Below are 24,221 nucleotides of genomic sequence, written 5' to 3'. Positions count from 1 at the left end.
ACAGTCTTACAGGACAAAGGTAAACAGTGGGCCATTGTAACGCATATAACACCTGAGTTGTGTGCAGCAGACTCCTATTGAAAGAGTTATAGCGGTATGTCAATTGCCATTGAAGATTCAGATTTATACAACAGTTACCAGTTAGTTCCCCATCCGAAATACAGGGATGGGAAACAACATCTCAGTTAACAGTTCGACTTTTTAAATGTTGAGCACTGAATGATATTGGCAAGGTTATGACCCAAATAAGTCATCTAAACTTATTACACTGATGCACCTTTCTTGGATGAAAAACAAAAATCAATAGGACAAATTCAGTATCATTTTTATTGTTTTATTATGAGGCACAGTGGAGATTTCACATTTTTTCCCTAGTTATTTCAATATGGCAAGTACAAAACGCACACAGTATTCTGCAATATTTGCTTTACATAGAAACAATCTTCAAACAGGAAAAAAAAGACAGCCACATTTTCTGGCAATGCAGCAGGAACAGAGATTTTCAAAGATGTTTATCTTAGACAACAGAACTGATTGAAAAAATAATCAAAGCCCGTATTGGCATGACTTTGGCACTCTCACCGTAAAGCAGGTTTGGCAGATATTTGACAGTCAGACCTAATTTCCTGAAGAGTTAAAGGGGAATGAGACACACATTTTATTCAACTGGAAAGAGTGTGAAGAAATATTTCAGAAGAGAGAAGTGATAGTGGCTTTACATTTAGTTTAATTACAAAAGACATAATCAAAAAAAAAAAAAACCAATCAAGTTATTTGGTTCAGAAATTGGACTTCGCGGCCTTTCCTTCATCTTGCAGGATGGTCATCAGATGAAGCTAGATAGCGATGCTCTGTATTTGTACTAGGTATTATCTTTTCATTATTCCTTTATTTGGTGAGCATGTAACAGTCGGAAATAGTTGAGACATGCACTGAAATCTCCAATTTCTCTTAGGCTGTATTCTCAATAATGAGAGCAATACCTTGTCCACCTCCAATACAAGCTGACCCAACTGCGTATTTGCCACCACGACGCCTATACAGAAACAGGAACAGTGAAAACAGAAATTGTCTCCCTGATTTACTACAAAAGGAAGTTAGTCAAAATGCACTGAGAAACAACTATCAAGAGTTTTCAGATGCACAATTAAAGAGAGGGTGTTTTGGAACATTACAAATATATATAAAATTTTAAGCAGAAGCATAAAAAGTGAAATGTTTCTTCAACGGAATTCAGACCTGTTGATCTGGGGCATTCTAAAGGATAGTACGATCGAGTTGTTCTTTGGAGTTCAGGATACGAAAGAGAGAAGTAATTGGAAATCTCGGGTTTCAATGTAGTTTAAGTGGCATGGATAGAACATCATTTTACAGTTAAGTAAATTTCTAAAAGCACAGCAGCATTGGTCTGCAAGTTGCATATTAGTGGAGGTTTGCTTTATTACCGAATATTGATAAAGTACTGCAGAAGTATGAATACAAACAGAAAGACAGTCTCTGCCCTCAAGACCTTCAAAACCATGAGGAAACTGTTCACGTTAAGAGTGCAGAAAGATCACTCTTGAGGAGACCAATGCAGGAAGAATTTGTGGAAGCAGGTTTGAAGGAGAGGGAAAGCAGTGGAGGAACAAGACGTGTGTGTGTGTGTGTGTGTGTGTGTGTGTGTGTGTGTGTGTGTGTGTGTGTGTGTGTGTGTGTGTGTGTGTGTGTGTGTGTGTGTGTGTGTGTGTGTGTGTGTGTGTGTGTGTGTGTGTGTGTGTGTGTGTGTGTGTGTGTAAGACAACAGGGAGCAAACAGTGAGAAATAAAAGGCCTAGTCCAATGCCCAGTGAAGTGTAGGGAGTCTTTGTATTGACTTCAGTGGGTTTAGGATCAGATCTAAAGGGAGCAGAGACGATTGGAATGAGAGTAGGAGGAAACAAGAGTGGAGTTGCGGAACCCTGAAGTTAAGGACAACGATGTGAAGTGATGCAGTGAGAGACGGGAAGCCAGTGAAGGGATTCTAGAAGGGTGTTGAATGGCAGGAGAGGAAGAGGCTTTTACAGCTATACAGTGTCCAGCCACAACCTCTTGTATTTGCATCAGCTTTGCAAACAGTGTTGCATGTTTTATCAAGAGCTTCAGCTACATACACACCTTAATTCATGAACCAGATGAGCAGTGATCCTTGACCCTGATGCTCCCAGGGGATGACCTAGAGCAATGGCACCTCCGTTGACATTGGTTTTTTCAGGGTCTAGGCCCAAAACCTTTTCAACTGCCAAATACTGAGGAGCAAAAGCCTCATTGACCTGAAAACAGCAGAGACACAATCAAAATGTAGGTGCTTGACTTTCCATCAGAATTCACATTTTTAAGGATCTCTTTGCAATTGTAAGTTGAAGATTTTTTATTTTTTTAAATAGAACATGGAGCACAGGTCTATGACAAAGCAACTGTGTAAGATTCCCCTTCCCACTCCACCAAGAGACCTCAAACCAGACCTGCAGTAACAATCTCCAGTGAGTAAGTGGACAGTTCAGTCTTCAAAGCCAATCAATCCACAGCTTCTTTTAAACACAAAAATAAAAAATAAAAAAGCCAGCGGCAATATGGATACCTGCCTTTTAGGATTGGACCAGGGCCACTAACATGTTTCCCATATAGCAGTAGACAGCTATCAGCGGGTAACCACTTTTAGTCATTACTGACCAAGGGCTGCATTTAAAAATCAGTACCTTAGCCTCTCTGTTGCCTAAGAGAGCATGTCACTCCTAGACAAGTTATAAACTACAGGATGTTTTTTAATAAAGGAATTTTAAGCTCCTGAAAACAGGAGTTTAGTGGAAGCACTGAAAGAAACTTAGTTAAATGGCCAATAGCAGTCACTGCAACAGCCACATTTTAGGCTTTCCTTTCAGTCCATCATACAGCAAAGGAGAACCTTCTAGATTAAACACATCTCATTAGATTATTAACCTACTGCTCCTAATTAGATATAACCTTTCTGTCCACACTGCTCTCCTTACCTCTACCAGATCCATGTCTTTCAGGGAAAGTCCTGATTTCTTCAGGGCCTCAGTAATGGCAGGCACAGGGCCTATTTCAAAATTATACAGACATGAGTAGCTGAAGAATTTTACAATAAGCATTTAAACTATATTGTACATGGGATAGGCTCATCAAGCCCCACCCTGTGAACCTGAAGGTGCTCATCAGGTTTCCCAACCTACTGTGGGCCCCTAGTAAGCATTTGGTGGTTTGTGACACCCTAACCAAGTGTCTTATTAAGCAATTTGAGGGCTCCAAAGCACAAGAACCCTTAGGAGTGGCTAATTGGGAACTTCTTCAATCCACTATCCCACAAGCTTAAGAAGCCTCATTACTGCCTCTACATCCACCCACTCCTTCAGGCTCTTACTCAACACACCATACAGCTCTCTAGCCAAAATGGGGCCTGCCAGCTTCTTGCCAATCCAAATGAGGCCTAACACTACCTGCAGTCTTCAGGAGCTCCACGAGGCAGCTGCAAATGCCCCTGATCTTCTCCCCCAAACCAGTTCTTCTCTCCAGATATATAAAGTACATTAATAAAGATAGACTTTTTGAACTGTGGTGAACATGTGTCTAGTTGTGTGTGTCACAAACTGGGGGTCCCCTCACTGCATTTGTGGTAGAAAAATTGTTGCTCAAGAGATGCAGGTCTAAGCTATAAAGTTTGAGGTCAGTGAGAGCGACTTTCTAGTGGATATTACAGGGGGCGATGGTTTAAAAAAAATAAAAATAAAAAAAAAATCACCCTTCTAATGAAACTCAGCTATAACCTAATTTAATTGAATACACTGGGGGAAATTAATCCAAAACACAGAGACACTCAATACAGAGAGATACTTGAAAAACATAAATGTTAAGGGAGAATTTGGATTACTAGTGAAAAGCAAGGTAGATAGGAGTATGCAATGTGAAGAGGAGAGGAGACAAATTATTTTTTATACAACACTGGGATCGGATGACCCCCCCCTTAGAATAGTTTGAGGACTTCAATACTAGAAAGATTTTGGCAACTCAAAGATAAAAGAATATTAATAAAAGCAACAAAAATGAATAAGGGACTGGAGAGAGAGGTAAGTAAAGAATAACTAAGGCCCTTTCTTTTTGGCTTTTACCAATTTTTAACAAAAATATTCCCCGATTTTACAAAAGCTATTATTCAGTATTTACCAACTTTCACCTGAATTTTGGACCATCCAACTGCATGAAAATGCTGGTTATGTTAAGAAAGTCTAATACACTACATTAGGTAGATTCATTTATTAACAAATACTTCTTAGTGTAAATGCAAGGCTGTTAAGTAAGGCAATGTAGTGGAAAACATACACACACACACACACACACACACACACACGTGTGTGTATATGTGTACACCTTGTTGACGTACAGTTCATGAAATAAACGACAGCATAAAACTTCTCTTATTTTCAATACTCACAGTCTCTATTTGTTGCTTTTTTAGGTCTATCCGTCCCCCAGTATTAACCCGATTTACCAAAAAAACAAAAGTTAATTTTTGTACCTATTTTCATTTGTTTAATTTTTTTAATAAAAACCACTGATACATTTCCACAAAATATTAAATAAAGTAAAAACCAAAACCAGGCCTGGACAATAAACCAAATAAAGGGCCTGATTCAAAGCCCACAGAAGTCAATGGAAAGATTTGGACTTTGGACCAGGGCCTACGTGAGGATTTTGCTCATACATATGTGTGTAGGAGTGTTGGACATATCACCACACACCTGATAATATACACAGTGAGTGCCAAGGAAGGAAATAATTGTTAGTCCTCTAATGGGAAAAATGGGATGAAACCAAGCATGAGAAGTTACGTTAAATATCTCGAGCAATATCCTAACTAGCTGCCAAACAGGCTCCCAGGAGAATTGGGAGAAGCTCTATTTACTTCAGTCACTGAACACTAGCCTGGGAAAAGCAGGGCAGAGAGTACAGTAGGGAACAACAGAATGTGTGGGGGTATTCACCTCCCATATTGAAATACTTTATGTTGCGTCGTTTTCTGAGATGGGGCTCCAACAAGCGAATCCCTTTTCTGACAGAGCTCCTCCTATCCCCTAATGGTCAAGGCCCAGCACTGCAGATGTCATTCTTTAAGCCAAAGAGATCAGTGCCACTCTGCAGTCAGATATAGGAGAGACTTGACAGCAGTCTACCCTATAATAAACAACTCACATAAACTGTTCCTCCATTGCCATCAGGCTCAGTACAAGGCCTCCCACAGAATACCTAACACAAGAATACTTTCATATTTTTTCATGCTACCAAAAGTTTTGCTTCACTGCAACTTACCAATGCCCATGATGTTGGGGTCACATCCAGATGCATGATAGGCTACTATTCTAGCCAGTGGAGTGAGGCTGTGTTTTTTAAGTGCCGCTTCACTGGCTATGACAAGTGCCCCAGCTCCATCACATACTCCCTTGTAATACAAAAGGAAAACATTCTCAATGCACTAATTGGACAATCATTTTATGCCAGAGATATTCATGTAAGAGGAACTTGATGGCAATTGTTTATTACACACATTAAATACACAATTCTATTCTTAAAGGTCAGTTTGTTCTAAATAATCAAATTCTTTTCTTATTTTGTGGCATTTGAAAATTAATACTAGACATTGAGATTTTATATATTTCAGTGTTTTAAAGAAAGTAAAATAGATTCTCTGCCCTGTAAATCTATTTCAGATACTTTAAAAGTCAATATGTGGACTGGGGTCATCATTAACATTTAATAATTTTTCAGGGCTGTTAAGGGTGCATGACACTTTACAAACACTTGTACCATGTTTTCCCATCTGTGCTGTGTGTTATGCAGGAGGTCAGACTACCTGATCACAGTTGTCCTTCCAGCCTTAACAAATCTACTAGTCTAGCAGATTTATGCCAAAAGATAGGGTACCTAATGTCACGCTGCTAAGCCCATAGGCTGCTCTAAGTTACATCAGCACTTGGTTTGGCCTACAGATGACCCAATGATCAGGGTCCTCCACAAAGCACAGCTCAGCTGAAGCCAGAGATCTAGCCCAGGACTCCTAAATAATTTAAAATGCTCATTGTCCATAAAGGAAAGAACAGCAGCTAGTCCCAGCAGAGTTCCACACAATCAGTGCAAAGTCAAATCTGCAGCAATACTGATTCAAGGCAGATGAGAAAGTGTGGATGTCTTGTTAAGTGTGGATGGTACCAGCATAATGCTGGCAGCAGTGGCTACTCTACTGCATTGCGTTTCTAGAAGAGAGAAGGCAACTGGAGACTCATTCATTGTAGGGGTGTTGACAAAGCCACCCAGGCCCAAGCTTTGTACTGCAATTTGGGTTCCAGAATCAGAATTATCTTTTGCAGAAGCCACCCTTGGCAGCCCAGTAACCTCTCTGCAAGCGAGAAGTACGGTGAAGAAAGACTATGAGAATCCTTGGCATCTAACCGACATATAACCCTTCTCAGATCAAAATTCTAACTCCTTATCGTCCATGAGCTCACCGAAGCATTCCCAGCAGTGACGGTCCCATCTTTCTTGAAGATGGGAGGGAGCTTTCCCAGCTGTTCTATGGTGGTTTGGGGTCTCGGATGCTCATCCTGTTCCATAGCCTGTTTCCCTTTCTTTGTTTTTACTTCAATTGGCGCCATCTCAGCATTGAAGTAACCAGCATCCTGAGCTGGAATAGCAGAAAGAAATGACAAGATTAGAATTAAACAGCAGCAGGTGACTGATCAGTGCCGGCAAACATGTATTTTCATTTGCAATCAACTTTACACTTGTCTATGTAGGTATTTAGAGCCTTTTTTTCAGACTTTATTTATTCTATTTAAATTGATTTTTTAAAAATTGGGCAAAAGAATGCAAACAGTTTTAATTTTTTACAGTGAAGAGTCACCCAGTTTTAAATTTGAGTGTTTCAGGCTTAAATAGTGATTCTGAAGTTTACAGTTAAATTTGAACAGTACTGAGTGGATATGCACTAGCATTTACATCTCCAATGTACATTCTGTCCTGCTGTTGGTTCTGTATGGCTTGTCAGAGAGTTCAAAAGCTGCACAGTTCACTGAGACAAGAAGGGAGAAACACGTTGGGCCAGATCTTCAGCTGGTGTAAACCAGTGTAGCTTCTTTAAAACTAACGCCAGTTTACACCATCTGAGGACCTAGCCCCTTAACGTCAGCAGTATCAGTGTGGTGCAGAACGTACGTTAAACAATACCCCAGACAATAAAAAGACAACCCTTCAGATTCAACTCCAAGACATTTACATTTGAGGAAGGTCTGAAATAGTCTTATCTGATTTAATCTTAAAGCTACTGTCCCTGTTACTCCCGGGGGAATTCTGTGCCACTGCACAATGCAGAATTTCTGCAGAATTAATGTTCTGCGCAGAATTTCATTTTTCCCTGCAGAATTGGTGCCGCCACTAGGGGCCACTGGACCCAACAGAGCCCAAGCTCTCCAGCTTGCAAATACAGGACACTTGCTGCCCCGGGGGGGGGGGGGGGGGGGAGGAGGCAGAGAGAAGAGAAAAGAGAAAAGGAGGGAGAAAGAGGACTGGAGAGTTCTGGGCAGCTGCGGTTCATCCTGAAGAAAGGAGGCAGCATACAGGAAACTCCATACAAGCCTGGGACCCAGCATCAGGCTGTTCCTCTCTCTCTCTGGATTCCTGGGCTTTAGGGGATGTGGGTGTCTGGGCTGGGGGGTGCCCTATGGCTGGGCTCTGGGGGTAAGGGATGCGATGTCTATAGTCCCTAACACCTCATTCAGTAAATTAAAAATAAAATCACCTTATAGAGGACTAGTTTGACCACTATGCAAAGAAGATTGGTGTGGATTATGGTATTATAGCTAGAAAAAAACAAACTTGACTGATCAGGCACAGTAAGTTATCCTTGAGAATTAGTAGTACTTTTCTTGGGAAAAATGTCATGACCTGGTCATGTACTTATGTCCTATACTGAAAGGCTTCAAAATGAGCCATTCCAGTCTGCTAGGTAGACAAATTCTTTTATAAACAAATTTAGAAATACCAATATACCCAGTAGACTGGATATAGAACTGCCTGAGACAGATTTGCCCTCAATATCCTGACAAATCCAGAGGATCCTTTTCATATTTCAGATACATGATACTTGAGTTACACATTTTTTGGATTTTTTGTTTTTAAATTTCTGTACTCTATTGATCCTGCAAAAAGTTATTCATCTGATAAACTTTACTGTCTTAAGTGGCACTTCTCAAATGAGTACAGTTACTTACGTGCATGAGTCCTTACAGATCAGGTCCTAAAATTATTATTATGATTAGGGCTGTCAAGCGATTAAAACAATTAACTGTGATTAATTGCACAATAAAAAAAATTAATCATGATTAATCGCACTGTTAAACTATAACACAATATCAATTAATTTTGGGATATTTTATACATTTTCAAATATATAGATTTCAGTTTCACAGAATACAAAGTGTATATAGTGCTCACTTTATTTTTATTACAAATATTTGCACTGTAAAAAACAATAGTATTTTTCAATTTACCTAACACAAGTACTGTAGTGCAATCTCTATCATGAAAGTTGAACTTACAAATGTAGAATTACGTACAAAGAATAACTGCATTCAAAAATAAAACAAAGTCCACTCAGTCCTATTTCTCGTTCAGCCAATCTCTCAAACAAGTTTGTTTACATTTGCAGGAGATAATGCTGTCTGCTTCTTGTTTACAATGTCACCTGAAAGCAAGAACAGGCATTAGCAGGACACTGCTGTAGCCGGCATCACAAGATTAGCGCATCTGGCATGTAAATAAGATTCATATGTCCCTTCATGCTTGAACCAGCATTCCAGAGGACATGCATCCATGCTGATGACGGTTTCTGCTCAATAACGATCCAAAGCAGTGCAGACCGACGTATGTTCGTTTTCATCATCTGAGTCAGATGCCACCAGCAGAAGGTTGATTTTCTTTTTTGGTGGTACAGGTTCTGTAGTTTCCGCATCAGAGTGTTGCTCTTTTAAGACTTCTGAAAGCATGCTCCCTACCTCGTCCCTCTCAGATTTTGGAAGGCACTTCAGATTCTTAAACTTTGGGTTGAGTGCTTTAGCTATGTTTAGAAATCTCACATTAGTACTTTGCGTTTTGTCAAATCTGCAGTGAAAGTGTTCTTAAAAAGAACATGTGCTGGGTCATCATCTGAGACTGCTATAACATGAAATATATGGCAGAATGCAGGTAAAACAGAGCGGGAGACGTACAATTCTCTCCCAAGTAGTTCAGTCACAAATTTAACTAACACATTTTTTTAAACGAGCATCATCAGTATGGAAGCATGTCCTCTGGAATGGTGGCTGAAGCATGAAGGGGCATAATGAATGTTTAGCATACCTAGCATGTAAATAACTTGCAATATGGGCTAGAACAGTGCCACCCAAACACCGGTTCTCACTTTCAGGTGACATTATAAATAAAAAGTGGGCAGCATTATTTCCTGTAAATGTAAACAAACTTGTCTGTCTGAGTGATTGGCTGAACAAGAAGGACAGAGTGGACCTGTAGGCTCTAAAGTTTTACACTGTTACATAACTGCACTCAAAAACAAACAAACAAAAATCTACATTTGTAAATTGCACTTTCATGATAAAGAGACTGCACTACAGTACTTGTATGAGGTGAATGGAAAAATATTTCTTTTGTTTATGTTTTTACAGTGCAAATATTTGTAATAAAAAATAATATAAAAAGTGAGCACTGTACACTTTGTATCCTGTCTTATAATTGAAAACAATATATTTGAAAACGTAGAAAAACGTCCAAAAATAGTTAATACATTTCAATTGGTAGTCTATTGTTTAACAGTGCGATTAATCGTGATTAATTTTTTTTAATCACCATTAATTTTTTTTTAGTCAATTGGGTGAGTTTACGGAGATTAATTGACAGCCCTAATTATTATTTTAGACTAGACACGTTCCTCGTACAGTCATAACTTCTTCCCCTGGCATTCTTATGGCCTCAGGGAGACAAACTCACTATTTGCAGTACGTGTGTGGGCTTTAATAATTTTCCCAAAGACAAACCTCTCTGCATCGAGTGTTTTCAAACCGCTCTCTTTCTCTCATTTATATTCAAAGTAAAATAAGTCTTGTTTGGATGAATAATGGCAAGTAATTTTTTAAACTATGGAATCATTTCCAGAAAGTAGTTGCTTTATTGTCTTGTTTTCCTTAAAAAAAAAAAAAAAAAAATATGCTGGCCGAGTGGAACTGGAGCACGTGCAGAACGTAAGTGAGCTCTTGGGCTTTTTGGGTTCAATCACTGGAAAGAATATTGGCTTCCTTCCTTACAGCAAAGCATTGGTACAGTTACCAGCAATACATCTGTACCACCACCAGCAAATAGGCTATCTTTTCAATGGGCAACACTAAGGGAGCTATTTGGTAACATGGGAGAGAGAACAGTACTTTAGGGAAAGATAACGATGCTTTGTATTTCTAAAAGCACTTTCCACCCAAGGATCTAACAGCACTTTATAAAGCACTGAGTTATGCCTCACAACACCCCCTGCAAAGTGAGCAATTCTGATTTTACAGATTGAGAAACCGAGGCAAAGGGGATGTTAAGTGCCTTGGCCAAGGTCACAGAGCAAGTCAGTGGCACAGCCAGGACTAGAGATCAGAATTATTTCCTGACTGCCAGTCCTGTGCTTTAACCTCTATGCTCCATGAAAGCACTAATTAAAACAGGTAATGGGTTTATAGCAGCAGACGGAGAATCATTTGTAATGATCCAAAATCTGCTGAAAAACGAATGTTAACAGGACAGAGTCAACTTAAGATAAATGAAAACAATATAATGTCTACCTGGAAATCTTTGACCTATTGGTGTTACAAGTAGCTACTAAAACAACTAATTGAAAGAGATTACAGGATTAAAAAAGTTTTTCTTCTGTGGACATTTGATAGCATTTTGTGTATATCATCAGTGCAGTCCCAATCATGTAATGGGATCTGCTAGAATAGGCTTGAGAACCTGACTCTAGCAACTTCCATTGGTGTTTCAGAATCGTAGTTACTCTCATTTGTGCAGGTTTTTCCACTCAGGGCTAGTACACACTAGCTCTTACTTCGGTATAACTTAAATTGCTCAGGCATATGGAAAAGTCACTCCCCCAGTGACGCAAGTTACACCGATCTAAGTGCAGGCGTGGACAGCGCTATGTCAACGAGAGAAGCTGTCGTGCCGACAAAGCTACCGCCATTCATGGTAGTAGAGTAATTATGCCGACGGGAGAGCATCTGCACTAGCAGCGCTACAGCGATGTAGCTACATCGGTACAGCTGCGCCGCTGTAGTGATTCTAGTGTAGACTAGCCCTCAGCAACAGAGAAATAAGGCACTTTTTTTTTTTTTTTAAAAAGGAAAAAATGTTAAATTAAACACACAAAAATTGCCAGAGGAACTTGGGGGCAGGTGTACAACCTGAAACTACTTTAAATTGGTGCTTTATAGTTTGACTGGATTTGAAGTTGACGATGTCCATTAAACTTTTAATTCTCAAAGTTTACTGACCAGCTTTCCATCTCTGCTGTGTTTTCATTGCATATCGGTCACAGTCCTCTCTCGAGATGTTATATTTTGCAGCCAGATTTTCAGCTGTAATTGCCATTGGGGTATTAATGTGCTGGTCCGTTAGGCCTGCCCACAAAGAGTCTTCCATCTGCCAGAAACATTATTAAAGGGAAAGTCTGATGCAGAATCAATATTACAGTACTAGTACTTCAACAAGATATTCACCAGTGCTTTATAAGTTATCCTTTAAAAAAAAGAAAATCTTGGTCACTAATTAGGTTTTAAAACTTTATCCAAAACAGGTGCATGTGGAAAAGTACTTCTGTGTAATTGGCTACAAGAACTATAGCAGAACTGAAGTGACAATGTACACAAAGAAAACTGGTGAGATCAACAATGCCACAGAGCAAAAAGCTTCATGTGCAGTTCTACCATCAAAAGGGATTTGGGAAAAATAGCTGTGTTTGTCTTTCAACAATTTCCAAATCAAATATTCTCAAGTAAACTGCCAACCCTTCAAATACTCAGCCGGGGCTCGGCTGATATGTCTTCACTGCAGAGTTATGTTGAGTTATCTACACACCAGTTTCATCTCTGGAGTGAGTAGCCATACTACAAAACAATACTTCAGTTGCTGTATTCACTTACGTGTGATTCTCACTCATGTGTGCTATTAAGACTTCTGGGAATACATCTCATAGTTCTTAGGGCTGCACTAATCTGCACTCTATGAATTCTTTATCAGAGAAGTGTGTGAGAACTCATCTGTCCTTTCTGGATCCAAGGAGGGAATCGTGGGAATGTAATGGAAGACTATCAGAAAAGGTTTTCAATTGTGTTCAGTATTTTGAAGCAATAGATCAACTAAACTGAATTCTGAAAGTTTAGGAGTTAATGGATGATGTTTAATTCAGTATAGGTATTAAAAATAGTTCTGGAATAGTTAGAAAGCTGGCAGTCTTAACAAAATCTTAGCTGGATCAGACTGACTGTTTTGATAAAACTGTTGTACATTAGATAAAACACCTCAACATCGGAGTCTGAACCTAATCCACATTAGTTTTGGTTACAAAATTATGGGTCCAGTATTTTCTACTGCTCTGTGAATGAGATCTAATTAAAAAAAAAAAATCACATTATCAAACCTTGAGATCTGTTCCGAATTTGGTTCCAAATCGAATGTTTCGGACGATGTACGGAGCCTGGCTCATGCTTTCTGATCCACCACAAAGAACCACTTCTGACTCGTTAAGGCAAATTTCCTATTAAAATAATACAGATGCATCATGTGTAGATTTTATGGTATTTTATTTTCACAGACAACAGCAATTGCTTCAGTAACATACCTTGCCAATTAGAAAACTAGGTGCATAACTTAAGAAATAATTCATGCTTATGCTGTACTAATTTTCTGACAAGAATCTTCAAAAAGGTGACGCCTTACCAGGTGTCACCCACCTTCCCCATGGAGACCTGCCAGGTTTCAAAGTCCTTCAAAGCCTTTCAGCAGGGTCTGTCCCTCTTGTTTAGTCTCATGTCAGTTCCATTACGATCCTCTACAGTAGGCTGCCCACTTAATACAATTCTTAGTTCTTTGTTTGCTGGGCCTCTTGAGGAATATTGGGTTCAGGAGGTGGTACTTTTACCCAACTGTTTACCAGTCTAGGGATTTACATTACTTACCCCTCAGTGATTTTAGTTCCCGCTAGTTCACTCATGCTAGGTGGACTTCCCCATAGTCATTGCATTGCTTGTCTTGTTTCAAGAAAAGAGTTAACTGTGTCACACCCAACGGGTAACAATACAAGGTGAAAGGGGAAATCGAGTCACTCTCGTTCATAAAAACATATCAGAAGTTCTCAGTTCTCCACGCTGCTCGCTATTTCAGCTACCCAAGTGGGTACATCAGCAGAAAGCGTGAGAGCTAAAAAATACTCTGAAACTTCTGAAGCCCAACCTGCTTCTGTTGACTCAAGTGGGTGCAGGATCAAGCTCCATGACGAAGAGAACAGAGTGCATCTGCAACGCAGCTGAGCTTTATTGAGGTCAGCTGACTTGAGCTCGTGAGGCTAAAAATTGCAGTGTAAACATTTGGGCTGGGCTGGAGCCTAGACTCTGGGACCCTCCTGCCCCTTGCGAGGTCCTACAGCTTGGGCTTCACCCCAAGCCTGAACGTCTACAAGCAACTTTACAGCACTGCAGCCTGAGCTCCGTAAGCCTGAGTCAGCTGACCGGGGCCAGCCACAGGTGTTTAAGAGCTGTTTAAATACCCTTAATTTTGTAAAAGTTGCTGCTTTCTCGTCCCCCATCCCCTTCTCAACTAGCCCTAATGAATTTTTTTTACCCTTATTATATGAATGTCTTTAGAAGGTTGAACTCTTGTATGAACTCAGAGCTCCATGGGAAATCCCTATAAATATGGAAAGTTAAGCAAACACATTTGATTTTCAGTTCCAAGGCACTCCAACATTTACTGCAAATGCACCTTTAAATTCCTCCTTAAGATACGTGTTTATTGAGATGCTCATAGGAGATCACTTACTGATAATAGCCGAACACCATCACAGTATTCAGCAGGGAGCCATTCTTCAGCTAATTCAAACCCCCAGCACTTGTCAGAACACATCCCCTCTCTCACTACAGTTTGATAAAAGCTATGAATAATATATCATTGTAGCTCACATACAGAGAACAAGTATTGTACCTGACATCCATTGGCGATGGACTGGAAACCAGAACCACAGAGTCTGTTGACAGTAAGGGCAGGAACCGGGATAGGAACTCCCACACGCAAACCAACATGCCTTGCAATATAAATAGCATCTGAGGAGCTCTGTAAAGTGAAAAAAATAGCAGCATTTGCAAACCACTAATTTACTTGGACAACAACTGTTTCATTCAGCTCAGAATAGGATACCTAATACCTCAAGTAAATGTTAGTTCTGGAGGACCCGATTCCTTGACAATTATAAGCCACAGGAAGCATTTATATGGTTTCAAGAAATCTCTTCCCAAAGTATCTCCTGAAGGCAGGTTTCTGAACGTATTTCAAAGAGAGATCCTTTCCCACCAGAGCTACACATCAGCCTGAAAATGGTACTGCAGCTGTAAAGTTTCAAGTGAGGTATCGGGGGTAATAGTAACTAATTCCCTTCACTAACTGATGATAACCACACACTCAGTAGGGTGCCTGCTGACAAAAGCACCAAATCCTGATTGGTGACCACCAATAACTTCAACTGGAGTTGCAGGTACTAAGAATGCATCAGAAACAGGCCCAGAAAAAGTGAGTAATGAGAAAAAAGAGCATCTATGTTCAGCAAGAAGGTAAATGTATTGATTTATATTTGCTTTGTGTGAGAGTAAAGACAACTGATAGATTTTTTAAAAAGCCCTAACCCATTTGTATAGTAAAATCTCATTTCCTAAGGAGGTTTTTAAATATGAGTGAGTTACCAGCCATTGCCCCACTGCTGTTTGATGATCAAAACACCTGTACATAGACTAGTAACATTTAGGGCCAAACCCACAATAAACTTCCACCAGAACAAAGAGATCTATTAGTGCAGGGGTCGGCAACCTTTGGCACCCAGCCCATCAGGGTAAAGCTGCTGGCTGGCTGGGCCAGTTTGTTTATGTGGAGTGTCCGCAGGCACGGAGCCCCTCAGCTCCCACTGGCTGCGGTTTGCCGTTCCCGGCCAATGGGAGCTGTGGGAAGCAGTGGCTAGCATGGCCACATTTTGATTCAAGACAGACATTTGTCTCTTGTGGGGAAAAAAGAAAGCTTGATTTTGGCAAGACTACCATTACCACTGTGATTTTATTAGCATGGCACTGTTCTTCGTACAAAAAACAGCCTGAAATTTGGATCCACTGATTTATCTATGATTCTATCTAGACCATACTTATAAAATGGGATGAAACCAAACAAAACTGTTCAGCTGCTAACTGTAGATGACAAAACACGAGTATCAAAGGGTAAAATGCATATATGGTTGGCAGTTATTAATGGGAGAAGAACAAAACAAAGTTTATTTATACTTCATGACCATTCTCTGGTCTCGGCACTCTTGGAAAAAACAGTCACCGGCCAGGCACAATATTTTTAACACTGAGGTAATTAACTACTGGAACAATTTACCAAGGGTTGTGATGCATTCTCCATCACTGTCAATTTTACAATCAAGATTGGACGTTTTTCCTAAAAGACATGCTCTAAGAATTTTTTCAAAGAACTTCTATGTTATAAAGGAGGTTAGAGACCTATACAGGAGACTTGACAGTTGTTCCTTCTGTCCCTGGAATCTATAGGTTGAAGATGAAAAATATCCTAATAATGTTTAGTCAGTCTGTTCAAAACAAAGCTAGTGACCTAGCATGTGGGTAAGTACAGACTACTGCATTGTAAGCAATTGTGCCTTGAGACGGTAAGCTCTTTGGGGCAAGGGCTTGTTTGTTGTTTCATCCACCCATCCAGGCCATGAACTTGCCTGGTGCAATCTATAAGATATCACATTTATTTTGCATTTCTTTAGAGAATTTCTAGGGTTCTCAGGTATTATAAGCCCCAACCTGTTACATGGTCTCCAGCAAAACAGCAATGAACTAAAACCCAAAGAAAACAATGTTTGTTCAGTTCTAACTCTGAAGTCATGGACTACTAAGAAGAGCAGTATACCTAGGGGCTTGAAATTCAATGAGAATACAAACTGTTTTTTTAATCAGATTGTATTTCACAGAAAGACAGGTTTACCCAGTTTAAATTATCCTGGTCCCAACAAGGTCAATGGAAGCATGGTCAGGCCCTTAAACATAAAAGAGAATCACTTTATTATTAATACTTTGGATTTCCAGCCCCTTGATTTATTTTTTGGCTCATTCAACAACAACCAGTTGAACAACAGATGCAGTTATATGTAGAAATGCATTAGGGAAAGGTGTTCAGCAAGTAACTAGGTAGCAGCAATTATTTCCTCCTACCAACCTGCATGACATTACCGACAATGACACTGTCAATGATCTCAGGGGAGACTTTGCCAGCAGACAGTGCAGCGCGTGTAGCACATTCAGTCAGGTCAGTGGCTGTGAAGTCCTTGAGCAGACCTCCATAAGTCCCAAAAGGTGTTCGCTTGGCTGAAACAATGAACACACCTAGAACACAAACAAGAAAAATCCATAGGTTTAAATTAGGAAGAGGATGGACAAGATTCATTTGATTTTCTTGAATGAGATATGGATCAAATCTGTGAGGAAGAGAATGGACATTGAATAAAGAGATGTTTCAGGTAAATAGCAGAGGTGGATTACATCAGAGGTTCTCAACTTTTTTCCATTTGTGGATGCCTAAAAATTTCAAATGGAGGTGCAGATGCCATGGGTCCGAGGACCTCAGGTTGAGAACCACTGCCTTACATCACCCAGAGGGTCAGTAAGATTATCAGTAACGGTATAGTACTGTAAATTTACATCGGGCTTTATAAACAAAGAAAATATGGTCCCTCCCTAACCTGAGCACCTTACAATCCAAGATACACCAGATACAGCCTGGAAAAAATATTTTAGAGAAGGAGGCATGTGTGAAATGAATAGTCAGGAGGAGAAGCTAAGAAGGATTCCATGAATAAGTGTTTTTTAAAGAGGAATTTAGAGGAAAATAAGGGAGCTTGAATGTGCAATAGACAGAAATTATCATATCAGATCAGTCCAGTGCTCCATCTAGTATAACATCCTATTTCTGACAATGGTCAGTACCAGATACTTCAGAATGTACAAGAAAGCCCAAAATGGACAACTATAGAATAATCTGCCTATTGGGGAAATTTCTTTTTAGTTGCCATCAGTAAATTGTTGGCTTAGACCAGGAAGCAGAGAAGGCAGCCTCTAAGCTGAAGCAAATTATTTTAAATCACCTCATCTTTTTAAATTTAGAGGCTTTTACTTAAAAAAAAAAAAAAAAAAAAAAATGCAATTCCCTCATCTAAACATGGTTTCCGAGGGAAAAAAATTCACATTAAACCTCAGCTGATTGCATGTGCATGCATCTCATACAGACCCACACACAGTGAAGAGAAATAGCCTAACTTTAATTTTCTATATCACAAATGGAACTCTCTGCATCTAGGTGAAAAGTGACTAGGAGCAAGCCACGAACTTTTACCCATAGCTACTTCCTCAATTTCTCGTCTGGTGAAGGGTGCCTAAGATATCTAAACGTATTGCCACACTGGCCATAAAGTATCTAAACGTATTGTAAGAAACTTTAAGAGGATGTATGAAGATGTCGTAGTGTGGAAAAATGACAGTGATTGTTCCTTAGGCCAGTATTTATCCTCATGAATATGTCAAGGCCTTCTTCCAGAGACGTGCGTCATCTGTTACCCTGAAATGGAAAACTACCTTCTGTTTCTCCCACTCTTTTTATATTTTTGGAGCCTACAATGCCTGGGATCGTAATGATGGCTATTGTAAAAGAACTGCCACTTTAAGGGAACTTTCTGAACTGACCAAAGTTCAAGCTTGCCCACTTCGATGAGGATTGGATGTATTGTTGGAAACTGAGACATCTGATATCCCTGATTTGCTTGGAAGACCTTCTGGGAGGTGCCATAAGGCAGAGCATGCTAGAATTTCAACAGTCAAGACAGACATTAGTTGGGATTCCAAAAGGTGAAATCAAAGGAGCTAGAGACCTAAGTATCTTGGCAGATTTGACAAAGATTTTTAGGCACCTAACTTCCATTGATTTCAGTGGGGAAATAGACACCTAAATGCCTATGTGAATCCCACCCATTGTGTTCTTTTGGGCCCCCATGACACTTCTACTTTTCAGGACCAGCCTTATGGAAGGAGATAACACAGACTATGACAGGCCACGTCAGCCTGTTCAGCCTAAATGCTTGGAAGACCCTACCAGTTTGTGGTACTGACCAGCGATGCCATATGAGCATCAATAAAAGTTCATGTTGGCAAAGGTTCCAACAATAATTCTCTAAACAAGTCCTGCTTAAAAAATTACAGCATTTAACTGTTTCCTTGGTTTAGTGAGAAGTGTCAGCAAAACCAAGAACTGAGAGCTGTTGTTTACTATTGAATTACAAATAATGTATTCTGCCCTGGGGGGAAGCAAATAGGATAGACATTTAAAATTCAGGAACTTCAGGAGGGAGACTCAGTTTACTTTAAGGCCCGAGAGGTAAACTAGCTTGGTTTTGATTTTAAAATTTCAACCAATTCAGTTGATTTCTTTACCACAGGCAAGGTCCTATAAGGGGGGTTTGGAATTAAAGGACAACTGCATTCTTAGGTTCCTGGGGTTAGGATTTATAAGAATTAACTATGTGCTGTACTGACCTCATGATTTGATTACTGGCAGTAATAATTTGACATAACTAATTGGCAATTTAATTCAGCATCATTATTAACTCACTGATTGGATTCCAGTTGTGCCCTTGATTTGATAACTGTACGTTTACATTTTAGTTAGTTTAGTAAAAGTTTATAGTAGTTGGCCTTAGTAATATGTTTATTTGAACTTAATTTTGCTAGTTTATTAATTTTAATAAAACTGTACAAAAAAAGTACACAGCCATTTTTTCTATCAAATTAGCAACTTGGGCCAGAATCCTTGAGAACTAATGTAAATTAGTCAAATTACTCAAGAGCCTACTTGACTCTCTAAATTAAACCTTGTCTCTCATGCATACCCCCCCTCCACACCAAACACAATCCACTCTCTACAGCTCGTAGAATGTGGCTGATACCATCTGAACATTCAGAATTTTGTGATGACCAAAGTGAGTTCAATCATCATCAAAACAGGACAGACTGATTGGCCTCAGTCATCTTGCACTGCTCAGGAGTTCTTTATGCATTTTGTTGAGAGGTAAAAGAAACACCCTCTGATTTATTGCTTTCCCTCATGGACATTACGAAACATCTGAAGTCATTACTATTTTCTGGGAGAGGAAACTAGAAAACAGCAGACTGACCTAAAATGTATAGAATAACCGTGGATTACTGACATCCCCACCGAGCATTCTCAAAAACAAAAGCCCCATACATATCTTTGCACAGAAGGACTCCTTATCCAAACTCCATGTTATGAATGGAAATGATGGAAAGTTAAGGAACCATAAGAACACTTGGAAAAATCTTGTGCCGACACAGGAGAATGAGGATGCTGAATTAATAGGGTGACTATACATCCTGTCTTGGCCGGGACAGTCCCTTTATTAAGCCCTGTCCTGGCCGTCCTGATTTTTTTTGGCAAAAGCGGGCATTTGTCCCATTTGCTCTTGCCAACTGATCAACTAGCATCAACTATGTTCTGATTCAGCAGAGCCCACTACAGACTGATCCCACTGAGTAGGAATAACATATTGAGGAGGATAGCATTTCACAACTGAAATCCTACGTTACAGTTACGCTGTTAGCCAGGCTGTAGTGAGCCAGTGCGGCTCCCCGCCGCCCCGGAGGGGAAGAGCCCATCCGAAGGCCGGAGTAGGCGGAGCTAGGGAGCTCAGAGCCCGCCCCCCCCCGAGGGTCAGGCAGCGACCTGGAAGTATAAAGGCTCACCCTCAGAGCTCAGGAAGGCCCCAGCCGCTGGAGAAACCAGATGTCTCCAGCCTAGCTCGTGGCTGGGAAAACTCCACAGCGGCCACCAGAAGCGGCCGGGCCTGCCCTGCGCCCGCTATCCGGAGGAGCCGCCGGGCCTGACGATCAATCTCTGCCCTGACGAACCCATGGTCCTGGATCCCCCCAGAGGCTGACACCAGGACCCAGGTAGGCCCCGAGGGGGAGTGTGGAAGTAGCCCGGGGGCAGCCGACCCCAGTCTGGCTGCAGCACTTTTGCCATTGCTAGGGCCCCGGGCTGGGACGCAGTGGAGTGGGAGGGCCTGTGTCCCCCCTGCCACCCAACCCGTGGGTGGCCGTCTCCCCTCTCCCAGGCCTTTTGAGGCTTGGGGCCTACTGTTGTTGCTCAGCCCTGACTGAGGGCTTGAGCTCCTGACTTTGCATTATTGCCCGCCCTGAGCAGGGCCAGGCTTACTGTGTTCTTCCGGTTACAGCAAGAGCTGCCGAGGGAGACCCCACGGCCGGACGAATTTCTCTAGCTCACCGGTGTGTAGTGAGCCGGTGTGGCTCCCCGCCGCCCCGGAGAGGGTTGAGCCCCGGCAAACTCTTGTACACAGGCACAAAGCTAAACCATAATAATACTTATTGTACTCTGGCTGAACCTAGGGGCCTACTCATGGAACAGAGCAGAGCACCAGTACTAAGCACTACACCAGGGTTTCTCAAGCAGGGGTCGCCGCTTGTGTAGTGAAAGCCCCTGGCGGGCCGGTGTGAGCCCCGTCCGCAGGTCCGGCCGATCACGACTCCCACTGGCCGCGAATTGCTGCTCCGGGCCAATGGGAGCTGCTGGAAGCGGCGTAGGCCGAGGGACTTACTGATCGCCGCTTCCAGCAGCTCCCATTGGCCCGGAGCAGCGATCCGCGGCCAGTGGGAGTTGCAATCAGCCGGACCTACGGACGGGGCTCGTACCGGCCCGCCAGGGGCTTTCCCTACACAAGCGGCGACCTCTGTTGGGAAATCCTGCACTACACAAACACATTTAAAAAAAAAAAAAAAAAAAAAAAAACACATTTCCTATCCTGAAGAGCTTATAATGTAAGTAAATAAGCAATGAGTTTTTTAATCTCAAGCTCATATACAATCTACCCTTAGCTGAGAACATCCATTGCTATTAACAGATGTGTTAAAACAGGGGTTCTCAATCTTTTTTCCTGGGACCCCTTTTAAAAGTATTTCAGGCCGTGATGACCTCTTCTCCCCCCCCCCCAAAAGTGACGACCCCCTCCATACCATGCCATGTTTACTTCAGTGCTGCCGCTGGCAGTGGCACTGCCTTCAGAGCTGGGTGCCTGGCCAGCAGCCGCCGCTTTCGTGACCCCCTTACAATAGTCTTGCAACCCTCTTTTGGGTTGCGACCCGCCCCCTGTTTGAGAAATGCTAAAGTGTTACACTTTTACCTTTAAACAATTATACAGGTTCAGTCAGGAAGTGAGATTCAGAAGATAGGGGGTGCCATCAAATTCTTGGGGCAACACCCTGATGAGCAGCAGAGCCCTTCGACTCCGCTGTTGGCAAGCGGAAGAATGCTGGGATTTTTACTACAGTGCTGGCCCTGGATCATGATATAGGGCTTTAATGACAGCTTTGGCCAGTGGGCTTTTCCAAGTCCTGGATTCATCAGTACCAAAGAGACTGATCAAAGAGTTAGTGAATGTAGAGGTCTTAACATTACCAAAATATCTTGTTCAAAGTCTTCACATTGAGCAAGGCAAGCAATGCTTTAACCCTTCCCCCAGTTTTCTTCTCTGGATGGCAAAGTGGTAACAAATAAGGCCAGCACAATTCACCTTTGCCTTATATGAATCTACTTCCAAAGGTTAATTAACATAGAAAGATGTTTAATGATACAACTGTGAATGTGATAAATTCAAGCTCTGGAGCGAATATGGCACACTGTATTTCCTCTCCATCCCTTTAAAAAAACAAAAAAACAAACAAAAAACCCAGTCGTAATGTAAAAATATACCCAAATCCATGGAGAGCCAAAATGTTATTGCTTCCCATGGTTTTCAGAGTTGACTGGCTAGCTGGGATGGGGTGTCAGAGCACGTGAGACTGGTGACCCAGAGCACAGTCTTTAAAAAGTTTTCAGTATATTTTCAACATGCTCCAAGACTATGGACTTAAAGCACTGCCTTTTTGGGCTAGCCGGGCAAAGCCCTCTTGTTCATCTTCAACTGTTTTCTAACCAAAGGTTTATTGTCCCTGAACCTTTAAACAAACAAAGGTGTAATGAAAACAAGGCATTTTAGATTAGAGTGTCTAGGAATCACTTAGTGAATTAAGTCAGCCAGCTATATATTGATTTCAGACAGACTGAAGTTTTAAATTTTGTCTGAGATTTCTACATTCCAGGACACTGGAGGCTAAGTATATTAGTGAAATGATGACCCAATTTTCTGAGATGCCAATGCATATAGTATTTAATAGACCCCATGCTAGTTAATTAGACAGAAAAACGCAGGCTTTGAAGAAGGCACTTTTTGAGCCAGAGATATGAGATTAGGGCAAGGGCGGTGGGGGAAGAGATAGCAAATAAAAATCCATTATTATATGTCAGTGAAAAGAAAATGGTGTATCCCTTTTTGCTGGCAGGGGAATGGAGAAACTGTTAGAAGACCATACAGACATGATTGTAAATATATAAAAGTATGCAAACACACACACTTTCAACTTTTTGAATCTCAACATCCCTCCTTATTGTCTGACTCCCATAATTTCCTGCAACAGTGAACATGTAAATTGATGTCAAGTATCAGGGGGCAGCTGTGTTAGTCTGTATTTACAAAAACAACAAGGAGTCTGGTGGCATCTGTTAGTCTTTAAGGTGCCACCAGACTCCTTGTTGTTTATGTAAATTGATAAAAACCTAAAAACAAGCTTAAACCTGAATCTTAAATTATAAACAAAATAAAAAACGAGTTTTACGAAACTTAGGGACAGGTGTGCTGGCAGCGATTTGCACCACAGATCAAACGCCGCCCGCAGCGAAGAGCCCCTGGAAGCAGAGACCTCGCTCGCCCTGCAGGGGTCAGACACTCGACCCTTTATTTCGTGGCAACCAGGGGGAGGGGGATCGCCCTATAACGCGGCGCACAAGGGAGGCTGGGACGGGACCGCCAGACGCGCGGCGCGAGCGGGCTGCTGCCGGGGGCACACGGGCGGGCAGGGCCTGGCTGAAGCGGAACAGTTTGGGGGCGAGCGCCTTACCTCTGAGCAGGGCCATGGCTGCGCGGCTGCCGAGGCCGGAGGTCCCCTGCTCTCTGCTCCGCAGCCCAACCAGCGGGCGTGGGGTGGGAGGCGGCTGCCCGGGGCCCGCCCCTTATCCCGCCCGCGTCGCTGCCCCTCGGGAAAAGCACATTCGGCGCAAGCCGCGTGATGGACCCGGCGTTGGTGGGGGCCTCGTCGTTGTTAACGCGAAGGCCTCGCGCCAGAGGCGGGTTCCTGGAGGGCAGCAGCCCCTCCCCCACCTTTCCCTAGGGCGCGGGGGGGCGGCGGTGGAATCGGCGCCCGCGGAAGTAAAGCGGAGCCGGGGAAGAGGTGGGCGGGGGAGCCTGGCCCGGCGGTGACGCCAAGGCGGCCCCGAGTGGGGCGCGTGGGGAGGGGCAGGTGTGAGGACACGTATAGAACCCTCCCGTTTTGCAACTTGTCTTTGTTATGCCTTTTGGGTGACGTTAGTGTTACGATCTGTTCTAAAGAAAGTGCATTTCATTGATTTTAAAATTAAATTAGTAAGTTTTTTTTTAAACCTGTGACCATTATAAACTACTGTAGTCTGTCGTTTACTTTCTAGAATCGAAAGTCTATCTAAGTGTAATCTAAAGTTCTGCAAAACGCCGGCTGTGCAAACCCTTCTGTGGCTGGATCGTCCTTGTGTTTTTATTTTAAGTACAAAATAAATATGTATAACGAATTTAAAAGTATGTCATTAGTCATTTGATATGTTGGGTGGTGCCTTGTTTTATGTGTTTGCTCCCCTGATGTT

At 41.8% G+C, this 24,221-nt stretch overlaps 1 protein-coding gene across 1 annotated transcript; it reads right to left on the bottom strand.

Moving 5' to 3' along the window:
• Positions 1 to 320: 320 nt before the first annotated feature.
• Positions 321 to 23,682, bottom strand: ACAA2 (acetyl-CoA acyltransferase 2). Its single transcript, XM_054031837.1, has 10 exons — positions 23,447 to 23,682; positions 16,590 to 16,756; positions 14,310 to 14,438; positions 12,751 to 12,867; positions 11,606 to 11,753; positions 6,536 to 6,711; positions 5,343 to 5,472; positions 3,008 to 3,078; positions 2,136 to 2,290; positions 321 to 1,036 (listed from the first exon to the last, which is right to left on the bottom strand). Exons 1-10 carry the CDS (start codon positions 23,460 to 23,462, stop codon positions 952 to 954), a joined length of 1,194 nt encoding a protein of 397 aa, XP_053887812.1. The 5' UTR covers positions 23,463 to 23,682; the 3' UTR covers positions 321 to 951.
• Between the last annotated feature and the right edge of the window lie 539 nt (positions 23,683 to 24,221).

The sequence above is a fragment of the Malaclemys terrapin genome, chromosome 6 (assembly GCF_027887155.1).
Source record: "Malaclemys terrapin pileata isolate rMalTer1 chromosome 6, rMalTer1.hap1, whole genome shotgun sequence".
In the NCBI taxonomy this organism is placed as follows: domain Eukaryota; kingdom Metazoa; phylum Chordata; order Testudines; family Emydidae; genus Malaclemys; species Malaclemys terrapin.
Note: the sequence above shows the minus strand (reverse complement) of the source record. Positions and strands in the feature narration are given on the sequence as shown.

Excerpts from the sequence above, each read along its gene's own strand:
- ACAA2 (XM_054031837.1), bottom strand. Across the intron at positions 11,754-12,750 it reads AATTCGGAACAGATCTCAAG|ATGGAAGACTCTTTGTGGGC; the intron begins GTTTGATAATGT and ends TGTTTCTGGCAG. Across the intron at positions 6,712-11,605 it reads ACAGCAGAGATGGAAAGCTG|CTCAGGATGCTGGTTACTTC; the intron begins GTCAGTAAACTT and ends CTGCTATTCCAG.